General features: G+C 36.9%; 1 protein-coding gene across 8 annotated transcripts in view; it reads left to right on the plus strand.

Annotated features, from left to right (window-relative positions):
• Positions 1-13,897, plus strand: part of MACF1 (microtubule actin crosslinking factor 1) — a 255,446-nt gene that overhangs the window by 192,534 nt on the left and 49,015 nt on the right. For 7 of the 8 annotated variants that reach the window (XM_074305230.1, XM_074305222.1, XM_074305225.1 and 4 more), the window contains 6 exons: positions 5,521-5,680; positions 6,774-7,100; positions 7,541-7,625; positions 8,116-8,357; positions 11,417-11,623; positions 13,331-13,450. In XM_074305230.1, coding sequence (XP_074161331.1) covers positions 5,521-5,680; positions 6,774-7,100; positions 7,541-7,625; positions 8,116-8,357; positions 11,417-11,623; positions 13,331-13,450 — 1,141 coding nt within the window. The remainder of the gene's footprint in view (positions 1-5,520; positions 5,681-6,773; positions 7,101-7,540; positions 7,626-8,115; positions 8,358-11,416; positions 11,624-13,330; positions 13,451-13,897) is intronic. The other variant, XM_074305228.1, reaches the window with a different exon arrangement.

The following is a 13,897-nucleotide window of genomic DNA, read 5'->3' on the forward strand; positions in this document are numbered from 1 at the left end:
CTTGATCAATTTCATCAGTAAAAAGCAGTTTTAAATATTCTAATGAATGGGAATTGATGTGTAATGGGCTCCAGCTGATCTGCTTCAAGTTTAGGTGTGACAATCTATTTAATTTCTAAATCAGAAACATTGTTGTAAATAGGGTTACTCTGTTACATTTGCTGTATCAAATTGTGGGAGGGTATTAAAAGAATCTGGCCAAAATATTTCCTCCTGCCCGCCAAGTTTTTGAAATAACCTTTTCCCTTTATTTTTTAAAAGAATAATTCTTTTGAAACCAGTAGCTGAAATATCCTGAAAATGTTTCTCCTTTTGTACATTTACTGGTTTGGGCTAGAATTATTTTGGTAAATAGGAGCAGCCAGTCTGTGGCCCTGAGGAGGAGGAGGCGGCAGCAGAAATTTTGAGGAGCTATACATTATGAACTCTTTGGCATTTCCTTTAGCAAACAGTCTTTATTAGCAAATGGAAGCAGTTCTTTCTGTGTATACAGAAATTGTGTTTATTGGAAGTGGGTAATTTGTTGTCTGGGCTGTTAGGTAGCCCAGTGGATAGCTGGAATTTGCTGGACCTGAAATCAGGGAGACCTGAGTTCAAATCTACTTTCATACACTCATTGGTTGTATTACTTTAAAAAAAGTCACTTAACCCTATTGTCTCAGCTGTAAGATGAGCTGCAGGAGATGGCAAATTACTCCATTATCTTTGTTAAGAAAACCCCAAATGGAGGCAGTTAGATGGTACAGTGGGTAGAGCACCACCCTAAAGTCAGGAGGACCTGAGTTCAAATCCAGTCTTAATACTTCCTAGTTGTGTGACCCTGGACAAGTCATTTAACCCCAATTGCCTCAACAAGAAAAAGAAATAGGATCATAAAGAGTTAATATGTGATGATAATGTATTTATCATATATTTGATCGGTCCTGACATTAGCCCTATTCTATGCCCCAAGTATGTTGGATGAAGTGAATAATATTTTCAGGGAAATAGAAAATCAGGGTCCTAGGAGTTTGCCACCTTCCCCACTTCCCAGAAGTAGGATCCTAGTTTTGCCTTCTCAGTCTAAGCAAGGAAGGAAAAAACCTGGGCCCTTTTTTATAAGATAGTCATAAGCACTAAGTGGCTATTCTGAATCATTTAATCATAAAATTAAGAATGTGCCATGATATCATTATGTAAAAATTTGTTAACCGCACCAGAGGGGCAACTAAATGGCACAGTGGATAGAGCACTGACCCTGGAGTTCAGAAGACCTTGTGTTCAAATGTGGCCTTAGACACTAGTTTTCCCCTTGTAAATTTATTTGTTTTTAATACATATTATTTTATGAATTATGTTGGGAGAGAAAAATCAGAGCAAAAGATAAAAACCTTGGGAGATATTTAAAAAACAAAACAAAATAACAACAACAAAAGTGAACATAGCATGTGTTGATTTACATTCACTTGCCATAGTTTTTTTTTTTTTTTTTTTTCTGGATGCAGATGGCATTTTCTGTCCAAAGTCTATTGGGATTGCTTTGGATCACTGAACCACTGAGAAAAACCAAGTCTTTCATAGTTGATCATCACACATTCTTACTGTTACTGTGTACAATATATTCCTGGTTCTGCTTGTTTCGCTCAGCATCAGTTCATGTAAATCTTTCCAGGCCTTTCTATAATTGGCTTATTCATCATTTTTTCTAGAACAATAATGTTTCATTACCTTCATATACCACAACTTGTTCAGCCATTCCCTTACTGATGGGCATCTACTCATTTTCTGATTCTTTACTACCACAAAAAGAGCTGCTGCGAACATTTTTGCACAAGTGGATCCTTTTCCTTCCATTAAGATTACCTTGGCATATAGATCAATGGCACAATTTGATAGCCCTTTGGGCATATTTCCAGATTGCTCTTCATAATGGTTGAATCATTTCACAATTCCACCAATAATGCATTAGTGTCCACACTAATCCCCTCCAACTTATCTTTTCCTATCATCTTAGTCAATCTGAGATGGCCTCAGACACTTTAACATTTACTAATGATCCTGGGCAAGTCACTTACCCTCAACTGCCTTCCCCTGTACTCCCATCCTCCACATACATACAAAAAGCACCAGAATGATGTGGTAGAAAGAGCCTTACTTTAGGAGTCAGTAAACTGAGGTTCTTGTTCCTGGTGTCTGGGCCTCAGTATCCTTTTCTGTAGAATGAGGGACTTGGATGCATACCAAGCTTCTTCCAGCTTTGATATTCTGTGATTCTAGAAAAAAAGACAAAACAGTGGTATTAATGACAGGTGGGATGCCAGCAAGAACTTTGATTTCAGAAATTTGACTATCTTAAGTCGGATTGTTTTGCTTCAGTCACAAAGAAATACTGTAATCACATTTTGCTGGCATTGTCAGAGAGTAAGCTGACCCTGAATACATGAATTTTCCAGATTACTGAAACTGAAACATCAAAACATTGTTCATTTTCACTTTTGTTCACTGTTAATTAATTGAAATCTTTACAGTATGTCATACATTCATACCTTTTTATTTAGATGGGCCTAGTTTAATCTATTTTTGATGACTTGTTCACTATTATTCTTGTTAGTCATGTATAGAGGGGGTAACAGAATCAGAGAGCCCAGGGCACAAGTCCCACCTCACCCAACCTAGGTGACCCTTGGTAAGTCCCAGGCATGTATGATACTTAGATAAGGTAACTGACAGATGAGAAGACTGAGGTTCCCAGATACCAGTGGATTTGTAATTGTCTGAAGATAGGAATTCAACCAAGTTCTTTCTGAATCCAAGTCCAGTACTCTCACCAATTCTGTTGCCTATATATATATATAGAGAGAGAGAGGGAGAGAGAGAAGGAAAGGAAGAGGGAGAGGGAGAGGGAGAGGGAGAGGGAGAGGGAGAAGAAGAGGGAGAGGGAGAGAGAGAGAGAGAGAGAGAGGGAGGGAGGAGTTCCCTACCATAGTAATGCTTGAAGGTACACAAAGCACTTTGCTCCTAAACAACCTCCTGGGAAAGAGGGTTACCACCCCCCATTTTGAAGATGAGGGAACTGAGGCCCAAAGAGAATCTTCCAAAGCTGTCCACCTGCACGGTAGAATCAAAAATAGAGCCCAGGTTTCAGGCTTCAAGTCCATTTCACTTTGCATTCCTCTGCAATGGATCACCTCAATAGGGATGTGTAGTAAAAGGGAAGATTTTATTTTTTAGATTTTTTTTTTTTAAGATTTTCCAGTTCCCTTCTCAAGTCACTTTTAGTAAACTCATAAGTTTACTAAACTTATGTTAGACCTGCAGGTCTCTAATTTTGCTGCTTTCTATACTACAAGGCTAGGAAACCCAAGTCATAGCTTTTATTCCTTCCTGCCTGATTTATGAATCACATCTATGACATCCTAGAGAAATAGTCATCAGTCTCAGATTGAATAGCTGTATAGTAACCCCAACATAGCCCATTCCATTTTTAGATATTGTTAACAAGTTTTTCCATATTGAATGGAAATTTACCTCTCTGTATCTTCTATCCATTGGTACTAGTTTTGCCTAATGGAATAAGTAAAACAAGTCTAATTCATTTGTAAAGTAAAAAGAGTTTTCATGTCTTTCTTAATGCTTGTTTTCTCTGAAGAAAACTTCTTCCTAAGTCAGGAAGGCCTCAGTTCAAATATAATCTCAAACTTTTACTGTGTGACCCTGGGCAAGCCACTTAATCTCTTTCTGCCTCAGTTTCCTTAGCTATTTTTGTAAAATACTTCTTAAACTTTAAAAAATTGTATAAATGTTAGCTACTATTCTAGGATAAATATTTCCAAGTTGTGTTACTTGATTTCTGTTTTCAAGTTCCCTCACTATCTTGCATGTGTTCCAATTAATCCATACCCTTATTGGCAACTAGGTAGCAAAATGGATAGAATGCAGGCAAGAAAATCCCAAATGGGGTCCCAAAGAGTTAGACATAATTACAACATCCTAAATGGCAGCCAAAAATGGAGAACAGTACACAGGTGTGGTCTGACTAGAGCAAAGGACCATAAACACATGACCTCCTTAAGATGACTAAGTTTAAGACTCTTTATGTTGAAGAATCACTAAGTCCCCAAAAGGAGGATTCAAGGATAAGTCTTATACTTCAAGTATGTTCAAGACAATGGCTATTTCAGGCTCAGAAATTTCCTAGGTAGGGGCTATTTTTTCAGGGGTCAGGATACAGTAGTGTTACTCCAATCCTTTGGGCATTGGTCTGCCTTTCTTCTGCTAAGCAAGCATGTAACTTCTCTTTGACCTAACCTTGAAAGAGATAAACCCATATTGAACAAACAGCAGCCCATTTGTTCTCCATCTCCACCTTGTCCTGATCTAGAAATTGTTAACGGGGCCCTAGAGTTGATAGAATTAAGAACTCTGCCTGGGTACCTTTGTGGAATATCTGCCATTCAAAAAAAAAAAAAAAGAGCAACAACAAAAAACTACCAAATTTTCTTGAAGTTAACTTTTTAAACATATCAGAGAATTAGGAAAAATAGGAGAACTAAATAATTACTGAATCAAGTGAAAGTTAAAATTTAATCTAGCCATAAATCTAGCCAGTTAAAGAAGTAAGCAGTAATAAGTTTTGATATTCAAGAATTGGGGAATTCATTAAAAAAACAAATTAAATTCAGAGATACTATACCATTGATTTTACTAGTTCATTGATTTACAACAACAGTTGTCGATTTTATGTATTTTTAACCCCAGACTGGGTGTGTATGCAAATTCTTTTGGTGTTTAAATAATTTTCAGGATTGGGAAGGAGTTTTATATGTTAACATATAGAGAGGAGATGATTTCTAACATTTCTTGACATTGTAGCATTAAGTGATAGCTAAAATGATCCTCATATGATAGATATAAAACATATTCTAAGTTTGCTCTCAGATTGACAAATTATCTGGATTACTAAAGTTTTTGAATATCTGCTATGCCATTAAGAAATTGTGATATGCATCAGTATGGAGTACCCATAGTGAAAAAATCATGAGTTCTTGAAGTTTGGCAGTATTCCCTCGTAGATGCCATAGTATCATGTGAGATCATGAGGATATGCATGCACAATGCCACAAAATGAACCCTGGACTACATAGAAAGGTCCTCTATCCACTGACTTCTGTGTATGCCCTTGGGCAGGAAAATCATACCAACTTCTTGAATTTCAACCCTTCTCATCTGTGAAGTGGAAATCACAGGCCTAAGGTGATAGGTGTGAAAATCTTTTGAAAACATTAAAGCTGAAAACATTATATAAACAATAAGGCATAATTCTATTTTCTCTTTACATGAGAGATGTAAAGGCTCTGGGAAAGACTAGGTCTTTTCTATATCTGAATTCATTTCAACAACTACTTATAAAGTGCCTACAGTATCATGTGGTCAATCACATACACATAGTACATGGCACTTGGTATCTTGAGATTGAAGGAGCTAGTAAAAAAAATTGTTGGTTTAATCCTTCGACCTAGCACCTCCTTCTGTTTTGTGTAGGCAAAAACAGCTGGAGGATATCCTGGTTCTGGCGAAACAATTCCATGAAACAGCTGAGCCTGTTTCTGACTTCTTATCTGTCACTGAGAAGAAACTTGCCAATTCAGAGCCAGTTGGCACCCAGACTGCCAAAATCCAGCAGCAGATTGTGCGCCACAAGGTAGGAAGTGTTTATAATGGAATCAGAAATCATAGAAACAATTATCCAGTAGCATTCAGCACCTGTCCTTAGCCTCTTATTTTTTTTAGAGTTTTATTTAAAATATTGAAATCATTCCTGTGTTGGGTGAGATAATCTCACATCTTTTTAATTCATTCATCAGACATTTTAGTGTTTCTTTTGGGTAGAACAGTGTGTTCAGGGATTGAAGGATAACAAAAAGATTTCTTTAAAACGTGGACCCTGCCCTCAGGAGCTTTATATTCTAGTCAGGAGTTGATAACACACATAAGTAGAACTGAAAAGTATTTTAGAAATAGAACTTTTGTTTGTATCTTTATGAAATCCAAATGAAGATAACTTTATTATTAGGGATTTGAGAACGTGATAATATTTTTGCTGATATTTCCAAAGATGGCTAGGATTTCAACAGTTCAAGGTGGGAAGAAGGGTTGCACTACAGCCATAGGGAATGGCAGATGTTTGAAGCTAGGAAAGTGCATAGTATGTATTCAGGGGATGTCCAGTATGTCCAGAAGCATAATAATAAGATAAGACTAAAGAGCTATGTTGGAACCATATTAATGCCTGTAATGTAAATTTTATCCGGTAGATAATAAAGAGCCATTAAAGAGTTTTGAGTAGAGGATTCAATCTTTACATTAAAAAAAAAAATTAATATGATACACATTGTGAAGGGTGAATTAGAATTGGGAGCAAGTAGAGGCTAGAAAATCTGTCAGGGAGCTAGTAAATATAAGCATCCCAGTGGTGACTATAAAAATAAAGCAAAAGGGACGGATGGACAGATGGATGGATACCAGAAGTGTAGCTGAGATAGAATAAACAGGGCTGAGATAAAATTGGTGGAGTTTAACCATGTCCCATCACAAAAACCTCTTCTGTTTTCCATGAATATTTCATATTACTATTATTATATCATATTATTTGTGCCCTTCAGAGGGTGGATTATTATTTTAATTCATTTTATCATTAATTTTTCATTGTTTTGTGTATACTTTAATTTCTTGATTTTTTTTTTCTTTTTCCATTTTATTTCTGTTATTTTTTTTCCCCCACTCCGGATTTTCAGGCTCTGGAGGAAGAAATAGAAAGCCGAGCAGCTGATGTGCAGCAGGCAGTCAGAGTTGGGCAGTCCCTCTCCTCCCTGACCTGTCCAGCTGAGCAGGGTGTCCTAGCTGAAAGGCTAGAGGCCTTGCAGGCCCGTTACAGTGAGGTTCAGGACTGGTGCTGTCGAAAAGCAGCTCTGCTTGAACAGGCTGTAGCTAACGCCAGACTATTTGGGGAGGATGAGGTGGAGGTGCTCAACTGGTTGGCTGAAGCTGAGGACAAGCTCAGCTCGGTCTTCGTAAAGGATTACAGACAGGATGTACTACAGAAGCAGCATGCTGACCACCTGGTATTCATGTTTTCCATCCTATTTATTATTTTACTGAATGATCTCATTCTTTCTAACTCATGTTTGTCCTCTTCCTTTTGACATTTATGTTTAGTCAATCCTAGGATTCCTCAAGGATTGCAAAAAAAAAAAAAAAAAAATCAAATATATGGCACTTTAGGCTAACACTTATATGTGGTAGAATTAGCTATTTGTACAGACTACCTTTTTTTTTTTTTTTTTTTTTTTTTTAAGGGTGATGGGGAAGGTATGCAGTGATTAATAGAAATAACAGCTGAGGAAACTGAGATCAATAGAGCCTATGTTTTATCCAATCTTCACTAACAATGGATCTGCTAACCTTGAAGTCAGCCTTAGCCTCACCTCTGCTTTACAACCCTTTCTGCGCCATTAGAAGCCCTTTGACAGAAACATTAAAATGCTATTCTTTTTCTTTTCAGGCCTTGAATGAAGAGATTGTTAACAGGAAAAAGAATGTAGATCAAGCTATTAAGAATGGACAAGCTCTTTTGAAGCAAACAACAGGTATTATGAAATGAGGAGCTCTGACTACTTGCCTAGTCCCAGGTCACTCACATGCCCAGTCAGTTAGATGTATTTTGTGAGCCAATTCCCTTTCCCTATATGAGAAGCTTAGGCCCTGCTGATCATATTACAGGCTGCTCCAGGGAGCCTGTTGACCCTGTGTTACTATTTCCTGTTAAGTCTCTGGGGATACTAAAAGACTTTGTTGTTTCACATCTGCTTCTAGATGAAGATTAGCTATGTAGGATTTCTTTTTTTTTCTTCCTAAGCAAAGGATGCAGAATGTCAACATTTTAGCTGTCTCAGAAGTGACTCATTTTTTCAACTACAGAGAGAGGACATTAAAAACCTTTAATCCAAGTTTAAAGGAGCAGGGAGGGGGTGGTTATTAAGAGAATATAAATCTGTGCTTGTGCTTTACTTACCAAAGGATAGTAGATCCCCCTCTTCGATAAGAATGATTCACAGCATTGTGCACTTTTCCCCACAGGGGAGGAGGTGCTCCTCATCCAGGAGAAATTGGACGGGATCAAGACCCGTTACGCTGACCTTACTGTCAGCAGTTCCAAGGCTCTCAGAACATTAGAACAGGCCCGCCAACTTGCTACTAAATTCCAGGCCACTCATGATGAGTTAACTGGCTGGTTGAGTAAGGTAGAAGAAGAGCTGACGGCCAGTGGAGGACACTCTCCTAAGGGGGAGCAGATTCCACAATTTCAACAAAGACAGAAGGTGAGCCATCATATTACAGTGTGCTTTGTTCTAAGCAGGAAGTGTCGATATTTGGGTTCAAGCTCTGTGACCTTGGATCAAAACCAAAAATGTTTCCATAGTTTCTTCCACTAAATAGAAATCTTCCATCTCCTTTCTGTGCCATGGGAAACAGATTTCATTAGCAAGCCCTTTGAACTTAATACAAGGCAACTCCTATTGCCTAAAGAAGCCTTTAGAGGAAAGAGATTATCAGGAAAAGAAGGAAAGAGATTATATTATTATATCCCTGGAGAATTTGCTTATTTTTTATCTATCATTCGTACAACAATCATTTTTCTAAAAATTTATGAAATCTTTTCTTTTTCATTACCTTCATTTCCCAACACATGCCTTTGCCCTCCTCCATCTGAGAACTATTCTTTATTATAAAGATTGAGGAATAAAGAGAAAAGAAAGAAAGAAAATCATTTAAACAAAATACAAGTCTGACACTGTTGTGTTCCATTTTCCTAATAGCTAGCATTTCTATAATACTTTCAAATACTTTCTAGATGTTTCCTCATTTGATTCTCACAACAACCCTGAGAGGTAAGCCCCATTTTACAGATGAAGAAAAAGAGGCAGGCATCAGTTAAGTGACTTGTCCAGAGTTACACAACTTGGTTGAATTTAAACAGTCTTCCTGACTTCAGAATTAGCACTGTCTGTGTACACTGAACTCTACTAGCTGACCATGATTCTCTATTTCTGTAAAGAAGAAAGAGATGTGCATTCTCATTTCCCTTTTTCAGAGCCAGTCATTTAAAAAGAAAGATCAGTTTTGATCTGGGTTGTTGTTGCTCTTTTTCCATTACATTATTGTCATCATTTATATTCATTTCCCATCTCTTCCTGCTACTTTGTATTGCTTCATAATACTGCATTACATTTAAAACGTAAAATGGTTTCTAGTTCTTTTCCACTAATGTCACCAATAGTCTTTTGTTCTTTTTGAAAAAGGATTTTTCTCACTTTAGCTTGGAGTAGGTTTGCCTTGGTAGTAGGACCTCTGGATCAGAAGGTTTGAACATATTAGTCACTTTCTTAGTATAATTCAGATTATTCTCAAGAATGTTCCATCAGCAGTACATTAGTGGATTTTTTTTCCCCATATCTCCACCAGCTTTAGTCATTTTTCTTTTCAATCATCTCAGTCAATTTGATGGGTGTGTGGTGCTACCTCAGAGTTGTTTTAGAGATTTTCTGTAATTGTTAGTGATTTCAAACATTTTATTATATATTTTTAAAGAAAATTAAGTACTACATAAAATACAGAAGACTATATATATTTTTATTATAACATTTTATTGACAGAACATATGCCTGGGTAATTTTTTACAACTTTATTGCTTGCACTCACTTCTGTTCCGACTTTTCCCTTCCCTCCCTCCACCCCCTCCCTTAGATGGTAAGCAGTCTTATACATGTTAATTATGTTATAGTACATCCTAAATACAGTATATGTGTGCAGAACGGAATAGTTCTCTTGTTGCACAGGGAGAATTGGATTCAGAAGGTAAAAATAACCTAGAAAGAAAAACAAAAGTGCAAACAGTTTACACTCATTTCCAAGTGTTCCTTTTCTGGGTGTGGCTGATTCTGTCCATCATTGATCAATTGAAACTGAATTAGATCCAGAAGACTATATTTTTAAAATGTCTATAGTCTTCTGTTCTATACTGTATATTGAAATGCTCATTTTATTTGGTTTTTACTTAAGTTCAGAATGTTTTAAAAGAAAAAAGACAAGTAGGTGACATAATTTGTCAATTTTACAAATGAACTGAAGCCTAGAAATACCTGGTTATAGATATTTCTTCAAAGCTATGCAAGTGGAACACAAGTTTATTCAAGTCCTGCCAAGGTGTAAAAAGTTCTGGGACTCTGTTCCCACTATCCAAGGAAGAATCCTAACTAATTTTGGAAAGAAAGAATCATCACCAGAAGGCTGATCCCCAGGAATGAATTTTTGGCACATAGTAACTAATGAAATGGTTTGGACATACAGTAATTTAGAGATAGTTTGATACAGTGGATAGAACACTAGATCTAGAGTTAGGAAGAACTGAGTTCAAATCTAATCTCAGATTTATTAGCCTTGGAACCCTGGGCAAGTCACTTTACCTTGTTTGCCTTAGTTTCATCATCAATAAAATGGCTCTAATAATAGTACCTACTTTTCAGGGTTGTGAGGATCAAATGAGACAATATTTGTGAAGTACTTCATACAGTATTTCATACAGTACTTGGCACATAATAGGCACTATAAAAATGCTAACTGGTGGCAGGGAGTAAATACATTAATGTGTATGCCTCTTTGAGCCCTAAAGTAAAAACACTTCCTTGTTTATTCTTCACAAAGCCATGAAAATTTATGGGCTAAGTAAAATTAAAGAGTCTTATAGTATTTCATTACTTTCATTTGCCATTTACTAACAAGAATTGAGAAAATTTTAAAATGACAACTATGAAGCAAAGAATAAATTCAGAAAGACCTCCATGAGGTTATTCAGAGCAATTTCAACAGAACCAGAACAGTATGTACACCAATTACAGTTACATGTTTTTTTGTTTGTTTTGGTTTTGTTTTGGTTTTTTTTAAAGAGAAAGAAGATAAATTGCCTAAATGGTTAGATGAAGCTAGCCTGGGAAGGAGCATGGAACAAAAGCATTTCTTTTCTTGGTAGTTTTTGGTTGATTTATTTGTTTCTGCCTTATTAAATTTAAGGTGGATGATTTGGGTAATTTTTAAAAAAAGATATATATGAGCAGAAAGGAAGGGGATATGTAGCAAACAGTTTTTACCCAAAGATAGAAAGGCTCATGTAGCAGCTAAGCAGAACATCAGATTGGGAATATACTGAATATTTTGTAAGATAAAAAAATAAAAACTGAAGGAAAGAGGTCAGAACCCTTTAGGGAAATGTGACAGAGGTGGCACTTCCCCTTCCCTACCCCCCCCCCCCAAGGTGGCTGTTAATTGTGTTTTGTTTAGCCTGAAAATTTGTGTGATCTGAAAACCCATCTTCCCTTACTAGGAACTGAAGAAGGAGGTCATGGAGCACAGGCTGGTTCTAGATACGGTGAATGAGGTGAGCCGGGCCCTCTTGGAACTGGTGCCCTGGCGAGCCCGGGAGGGGCTGGATAAATTAGTCTCAGATGCCAATGACCAGTACAAGCTGATCAGTGACACCATTGGGCAGAGAGTGGATGAAATCGATGCAGCTATCCAGAGGTCACAACAGGTATTGAAAATATTCTATATCTGGACTCTTGTCTCCTGAGACATGCTCTATATGGCAGGACATGGCCAGCAGGACCAGTAGGAATAGAGATCAAGCCAAATTCTGTGGGCATATCTCAAGGCTGGGAAACAATTGAGTGAGGAATCCAGAGAATGTACTAAGGCTGAGGGTGTACTTGGGAGATAATTGGGCCCTTTGATGGAAGAACCTAAAAGAGAACTGTATGGAAAGTACCTCCTTTCCTAATTATAGCACTGCCAAGCTGGTGAACAGTGCTTTATAGTAGGTAACCCATAGCCCCCAGCTACAGCTTAAATACTTCTTTATTTTTGTTTGAAATAATGAACTCTCTTAGAATTGGATAGGCTAGGGAAAGAAGCAAACAGCTGTAATTTCTACCAAATCATAGATTGTAGACCTTTGATGCTTGAAAGAAACCAAGACAATTTAAACCAACCTACTCATTAAATGTGTCAGTCACTTTTCTGAAGCAAAGTTAGCTCAGGAAGAAGAACAACCCATTTCCCAGCTTCTTCCCTCTCTTGCTTTCTTAGAAAAATGCTAACTTACTTTTCCTTTATCTAAATGTCATTTGGAATCTAGCTGCCCTATATTTTAAAATCTGTAAAAGGGAGATAATGTAAAAGCATTTTGAGTTTACATTATTTCTTTCTGAACTTCAAAACACTATGAAGTAGGCAGAACAGATCTATTTCATTGGCCTTATAGATAGATGAGGAGAATTTTTCAATTGAGCCTCATTTGCTAGGTTTGTCTTGGCCCAGCCATTTCAGGCCTGTGCAGGCCCTTCTGTTGCTTTATGTTGCTCACATGTCATCTGAAGATTGATATTCTTCCTCTCAACTACATATGAAAAGTAAAACTACTCACTTCCTTAGGAAAAGGTTACTTAATCTTTAAATATTTGTGCCGCTTGTCAGATTTGAAAATGAAGAGGAATAATACATCCAGTCTAGGTAAGAGTAACTTAGTGCAGGTGGTATTTATATGTATATATTTAAAATTGTTCATATTTATGTATTATATTCATATTTTATGTATCATACATTCCTGTTATTAATATATTATAAACATTAAGGCATGTCATCATTAACTTATACAGATACATATGATATATATTCTTCATTAAAATCTGCAAAGCAACACCTTTCAAGCAATATATCACTGTTTTTGTCTCTTGAGGGTCTGACAACGTGTTAATGTAACCAGCATGACTTCTCTTTTGAAGCCTCTGGGTTCTTTGAGAACCTCCAGATTATCTATAGTGAACATAAAACATTCTACCTCATTAAAGTCGCTGGAAAATACTTGTTTTAAAATTCTTATGGTTTACAATCTGGGTAGAAAGAGGAAATTATCAGAAATAATTGTTTGTTGTATACTTGAATTATCTTTTGAAGTGAATGCTGTTTTCAGCTGTGTACCTATATTCATTTGTTCTGTCACATGTATCCATACAGATTTATTCCTACAAAGTTCACTAATTGTTTCCACAGAAATGCGATATTAAGTTCAACTGTATTATATAAGGCAACTAGTGAAGAAAGGAATGGTATTTTAATGGGGTGTTTCATACTGGAGGAAGGGAGGAAATCTCTATAGAGAGGAAAAGAATACATTCGAAGCACTTTAGAAGGTGGACTCTATCTTGTAGTAATATGTTTGTTTTCCCATTCTTTTTGATAGTATGAGCAAGCTGCTGATGCAGAATTAGCCTGGGTGGCTGAAACCAAGCGGAAGTTGATGGCTCTTGGTCCAATCCGCCTGGAGCAAGATCAGACCACTGCACAGCTCCAAGTTCAAAAGGTAACACACAAGGGCATCTTAACAAAAGTAATGATAATAATAATTGTATTAGTCACTAGCATTTATGTAGCACTCTAAGATTTGTAAAGCACTTTACACAGCAGATCTTATAGGCACCCTCCCTTCTCCTCCCGTTCACCCTGTGGGATCAGCGCTATTGCTATACTATACTTTACAAATGGAGAAACTAAAATTTTATCTTGCATTAGACCTATAACTCCTACTCATGATTCTTTGTGCCTTCTGGGGTTGACCAGAATTAATATCATCTCTTCTCCACCACTGCTTCAATAACCAAATGTCCTCCCTGAGTTTTCTCAATTAATCCCTTCAGATGTGTTTTACGATAGTTATTTGAGGCCTCTCATCATATTGATTACCCTTCTCCATACAGTCTCCAGTTTTTCAAAGCCTTCAGAGCACAGGTGGTGCTTCAAACTGAACACA

The sequence above is a fragment of the Sminthopsis crassicaudata genome, chromosome 3, assembly GCF_048593235.1.
Source record: "Sminthopsis crassicaudata isolate SCR6 chromosome 3, ASM4859323v1, whole genome shotgun sequence".
In the NCBI taxonomy this organism is placed as follows: Eukaryota; Metazoa; Chordata; class Mammalia; order Dasyuromorphia; family Dasyuridae; genus Sminthopsis; species Sminthopsis crassicaudata.